We start from the raw sequence: 6,000 nt of genomic DNA, 5'->3' as shown, positions 1-6,000 counted from the left end.
CTAGAGAATAAGGAATTCCATTTTGCTGATGGGTTTACTTTTTTTTCCCCCATTTTTTTTTAAACTACCTCTTCCTCCTTTTATTGCATCTCAACTTCCCTTGCAGGATTCACCTTAGAACATGTTGGTCCAACACACTTGCCAATGGGGAGATGTATCTTTGGGATCCTTTGTGAGTCTTTTGGGGGTTTCATTTTCTTTGTGCTGTTCGTCACATCTGTGGGGGGGAAGGAAAGAAGAATATGAGCCATCATCAAATATAAGCAACAGCTTTCAGTGTACTGTCTGCCGGTAGCACAACGCCATTAACGTTGCTATCATGCCACTCGCGTCACTTCAAGCCAAATACTAATAATACCCATTTACTGTCGCTATGAAGCAATTTAACTCATGTTTTTATTAACATGTAACCAAATATATCAAAAAAGGATGTTCATGTTATTGGGTAGCAGCGCACCAGGTTTGGCTTTCAAAAAAATGGATGAAAAGTCGAAGTACTTTTACAAACCTTTTGTGTCAATGAGGTAACGGGTGGCCCAGCAGGTCAACCTAAGGTGGAATATAAACAACAAAATGAGTCCATCAGTTAAAACTGATTAAAACAAAAAAACCACAAAAAACAACAACAACAAAAAAGACAAGACAGTTTACGGATCCATTATGTGCTTCCTTAAAAAAGTTCATTGAAATGTTACAGCGATTTATCACATAGTTTACATTTGTTGTTAAAGATGGCTAATTATTCTCAGCTTAGCGGCCTAGAAACAGACAACATAAACATGTTACATTTGAGTTTAGAGAGCGTTTATGTGAAACTATGTTAGGCGAGAGGTTAATCCGGGTCTGGTTGTATTACCTGGTGGGCTGGCGGTCTTTTTAAACAGCTACTGCCATCCTCGCTCTGCTGAGGTCAGCTGGGGGTCATTTAGAGTCTCTTTAACGGACAGGGCAAAAGGCAGGCTCTTTAAATGAGGGCCACGCGACCACGTGGAGTAGAGCAGAAAGAGCAATACAAAAAAAGGACAACAAAAAACAAAAAAAAAAGAACAGAGAGAGCAATCCCCCAGCTGGGCAAGTGAACTTGGTCTGAAAGTGTGACGAGGAGACCTTCACGCTGGGCCTACGAGCCATGTCTGTCAGGGTAAACACTCACAGAGTTAACGTCTGTCTACGGAAGGTGCTCGACATTATGCGGACAAACGGAGAAGAGAGGCAACGTCGCTGGCACAAAATTCTCTAAATCTCAGTCGCCACAAAGTTAAGCTCCCAAAATCCCACCAATCTTTGTTGTTTTGTCTCTTCTCTGAGTGTCTTTTAGTTTAAATTAAAGTTGGATTTTATCAAGTCAATAACACCAGGGCTTTTTTTTTGTTTGTTTTGTTTTTTCCCAAAATGTTTATTCAGCATTGACAAGAGGGAAATATTAAAGGGCTTATATAAGCTCAAAATAAAAATACATACAAGCTTAACAAGTCTAACTTGGTGGGGTAACATATTCACAAGCGTATGAGTTTGTCAAGTTCATAATTAAACGTTAGAACTTCTATTCTACCATCATGTCAAAATGACAAATAAAAAAACATTACAATAACCTGAAAATCACAAACAACAAATGCCTGTGGGACAATTTTGCACATCTGTATGTTTGATGTTAAATTCCTATTTATTAGGCGTATTAAAGAGGTTTATGAACACAACCGTGTCATGATAAACAGCTGACAACATCCACATTGCACGCCATGCTTTCATAAGCCCTTTAACAGCGACGTACTACTATTTTACAAAAATGAGGAAACAGCAATACAATATGTATACAGGTATGACTTGTTTTTTGTTTTTGTTTTTTTTTTTGAAAACTCATATCTTACAAGGGACACATTTTCACTTACTCCTCAAAAAAAAAAAAAGATGATATCTACAATACCGCACATCCTACTACTAACCATTACATCTTTAGCAATGAACCAAGATTTCATTGAAGTATATCGAGGGAGATACATTGAGTTGTACTCGCGGGCTGCAGCGATAGCTCACCGCAACAACTACAAAAGTGAAATTAGCTTGATACAATAGTCGTCGTCCCGGTTACATAACGGAGAGAAACTCAAAACACATTGATTCATAATGTTAATTTCTGGCAAGATGGAAGGACATCCTGAATTGTATTTCCCAGAAGGAGTACGGTTGTTTTCCTAAGGACAGAGTGAGGCCCACAAATATTTCAAGAATAGAGATGTATTTTGGAGTCACCGAGTACATTACATACAGTAGTGTGAATTGATGGAGAAAATGTTGTAACGTGACGAGAAAAAAAGGTGAGAAAAGTGCAGTGTGTTGGAATTTTTTTTTTTTTACAAGACAATGCTATTATACCACAGGAATAAAATCACGATATTAGGGGGGAAAGTAGCTTGTTTCATTCAGACGAACGTGTTACCATAAATGGTAAATAAAAGTAGAACGAGCACAGAACCCTGTGGTACACCCTTGTGAACAGATTTAATGTCGGAGCATACACCATCTTATCGAATGAACTGAGACCGGCTTCGAAGATAATGTAATGTTACTCAATTTTTTTATGTCCCCCCACCATGCGTGACGAGGCCATTTTTTGTGAAGCTGAGCTGTCCAGTATTTGTTTATGGACGAGACGTATGGCGACCTCATCAGGCAGTTACGCTTCATGCTCCATGTGAGAACTACGTTTTAGTTTTCGCTCCACATATTCACAATTCATGATTTCCCGTATTTGCAGATTTTTAGGGGGAACCTGTCCTCTGTTATTTAGGTAGAAATGTCACCTATTCCCTGTGTTTTTATGCTCAGGCTAAAGCCTCTTCTAATATAAACATATTGCTTTTTGAGCCTTCTAGTGGCATCTTGGTGCCTACGAACTATGTTGAAGCAAGCTGAGGAGCTTCATTACAAGGAATTTGCCACTATCTTGTGAGCTTGACAGGGCACTTATAAAAGTTTTAGCGGAGCTTCACTTCAGGGCTTGGGACACTGTCTTACGTTATGACAATTTTATTGGCAGTGGGGCTTCCTTTTTTAGAACCAGATTTCACTCAGAGTCTTTCTAGAGATGTTATGTTTTAAATTTCACATTTTAGCATTGCTAAAAATGTGGGGATGTCCATTAAAAAAAAAAAATCCATTACTTGGGTTGGAACTGCCACGAGGACTCGGGCGTGGGCCGTGACACAGTTCAGTATCTGGAGTACGGCTGCTCTCTGTACGCTCCCTTGGTCGTCCTCGCCGACTGCGTCTTTCCGCGACTGTTTGCCCACTCTTCTTGACCTGATTAAACAGGATTGCAAAGTTACTGAAACACCCGCACATCAAAACCTTTCACATTTCCGAAGCGACGGGCTACTGACTCGACTCATACCTTGGCAGAACTCCTCTCAGATAATTGAACGAGATGATCAAACGTCTACTTGAAAAGGGCCCGTTTAGAAGCTCCAACCCGGTCACAATTACCAGGAGCCCAGATCAGCCGCGGGTACTTTCCGTGCGAAAATGCCACTATCGACGGCACCTTTTGTCTGATCTGAAGCCAGTGCCAAGACTTCCCTGGAGCTCAGACTCACAAAGGCTTGCATATTTTTTTTCCCCCGCCCTCTGCGTACAAACTGCTGTCAGCACACAGCCGATACCCCTTAATTAAATCTGTCACCCTTTCAGTGGGTGTCACTTTGAAGAAATACACCGTTTTAACCTTGTGTTTTGAAACCAAGGATAGGCCCCCGCTTGGATTCCGTTATCAGCTTCCTTTGAGCTGTCGCCCTTTGGGTGACCCATGCCAAGAGAATACAGTAAAACACTTGGCAGGTTTATTTTATGTGGCGCCACGCAAAATACTAATGAGCTAAATAAGCGTGATTCTTTTGCTTACTGCCCAGAAAAGTTGGAAAGTTGTTTGCCAATCGCTCCGACTAAAAATACGGTATTGCATCCAAAATACCCAAAACATTTTATTTTTTTAAATCACAATGTCAAATAGTCGTCAAAAGTGGAAGTGAACCAAGCCACTGCAGTCACGGGTCTAACAATGGAGTGAAAAAAATCATCTCAACTTTGTGATGGCAATATGGGAAAAAAAGTAACCTATGTCATGCAGTAATGCTACTCGACTAAAGTTATACGTTGAATAAGCAACTAATCCAATATTATGGCTTAATAGTATAGGAGAGAGAACACTAACGATTACGATACCAGTCACAATTTTTGCATATGGGTAATATGAGTATGGGTATGGGGACTTGAACATGGTAACATGGAGCATGGGTAAACTTTGAAGTCAAGATGGCGCCCGAGTAGGCAACCGTCGGCAAGTGCTCTCACGAGCCTTGCTTTTTTTTTTTGTTTTTGTGTTTGTTTTGTCACTTTGTGTTTGTTGTTGCGTCGTGTGGAGCTGATGTGGATTGTTTTTCAACATTTTTGGCCACGACATTCATCAAGGAGGAGACTCGGTGCTCGGTGGTTGCGCCTTCTCGGCAGCATGGGTATACCAGCACTGTTTTTGACTGGGAGGAATGTCGGCGCCATTTGACTGTCGTTGCTGGACAGTCCCGGGGCGCTTGTGTCTTGCGCCTGTTATGGGCAGCGTTTTTCACAGCCCCACTTTGTTCACCGGAGAGATCGGTGCTGTTGAACGGTCTGCGGCTGGATGGATGTAAGGCTTGAGCAGCCGACGATGAGAAGAAAGGAGCGTGAGCGCCAATGCAGATTTGGAACTGGGAGTCGCAGCTTGGAGCTTGAAGCGGATTACGTGGGACAGGAGAAGTGAACTAATCTATTTTCGTCAATGGATGCTACAGCTTCGTGTTTGCTTTCAAAACATTTTCAGCATGACGTCTCTGACCCACTGGTGAAAGGACACTTTGATCCTCTCCTCTTTCATCACTAACTGCTTCAGACAACAAAGTGTATGCAGAAAAGTGGTGAAGATTGCACGACTGTCTGTGTCCTATGTGTTGTGTTGTGTTATTTTTGTTATTTTGACTTCAAAATGGCGCCGCGAGAGTGGCTGCCTTTCCAGCAGCTCCTATATTTTGTTGTTCTACTTCTTCCTTTCCTAACTTTGCTGCTGTGAATTGAGAATTTCTCCATTGCGAGACTAATAAAGGTTTTCGTATCGTATATACGTGGAGAAATCCAATCAGCTGGTGTCGAAATTTTATGAGAGACAATCAGAAAATAAGTGGGACTTCAATTTTCAGACAAAAAGGCAATTTGTCGAACAAAGATATCAGCAAGTGTTGGCGTTTCCAAGAATAAATAGAATACAATCACAATGATGTACAGAAGTTGGAAGGCTACGAAGAACAAAGTCGCAATGTCATAAAGCAAAATGTTGTTCCTGTGTAAAACAAGCTAACAAAATACAACAGAAAGGACGAGTAAATGAGGTGTCAAGCCGGAAAGTAGCTGGGGGACATAAGCGGGACATCGGTGTGAGAAGGCAGAAAAGATGCTGATACGTTGTTTTTTTTTTTTTTAACTCACCGTACAGCTCATATGATTCACCGCCTTGTCCATATTCATAGTAGTCATCTGAGCTGTAAGCAGACAAGAAAAAAAAATGAATCAGTTTTGTTCAATTGATTCTTGTCAACATTTACACAATCTTCACTTCACAGCCAACAGGCAAAACTCGTTCACATGCACCCGAGACACTGACAGAACAAACGGTTCAGTCGCGGTGGAGGCAATTCATCATAATGCTGCCACGAAGTCGACACCGGCCATCACACCTGGGGCCCTCGTTGCCTGTCTGTCTGTCTGTCTGTCCGTCTCTCACGTGGGGCTTGGAAGTGACAACGGGCGTCTCGCTACCTCGCAGATTAGAGGGCAGAAAGCACCTGAAACCTCAGCGCCGCGCAAGCGCTCTGGGCGCGGAGGTGACAGATTGGAAGTAACGAAGAACTGTTTATTTTTAAACATAGCGTGACAGCGGCGGAGTAGCTTCGGCAGCAGCAGCGGTTGCTAAAAGGC

At 42.0% G+C, this 6,000-nt stretch overlaps 1 protein-coding gene across 1 annotated transcript in view; it reads right to left on the bottom strand.

Moving 5' to 3' along the window:
- Positions 1-1,824: 1,824 nt before the first annotated feature.
- The window catches only part of khdrbs3 (KH domain containing, RNA binding, signal transduction associated 3), a 62,158-nt gene continuing 57,982 nt past the window's right edge, over positions 1,825-6,000 (bottom strand). Inside the window, exons 8-9 of the mRNA XM_052069875.1 lie at positions 5,512-5,564; positions 1,825-3,300 (exon numbers count right to left, since the gene is read on the bottom strand). Coding sequence (XP_051925835.1) covers positions 3,209-3,300; positions 5,512-5,564 — 145 coding nt within the window. The 3' untranslated portion in view covers positions 1,825-3,208. The remainder of the gene's footprint in view (positions 3,301-5,511; positions 5,565-6,000) is intronic.

Source organism: Hippocampus zosterae, chromosome 7, assembly GCF_025434085.1.
Source record: "Hippocampus zosterae strain Florida chromosome 7, ASM2543408v3, whole genome shotgun sequence".
NCBI lineage: Eukaryota > Metazoa > Chordata > Actinopteri > Syngnathiformes > Syngnathidae > Hippocampus > Hippocampus zosterae.
Note: the sequence above shows the minus strand (reverse complement) of the source record. Positions and strands in the feature narration are given on the sequence as shown.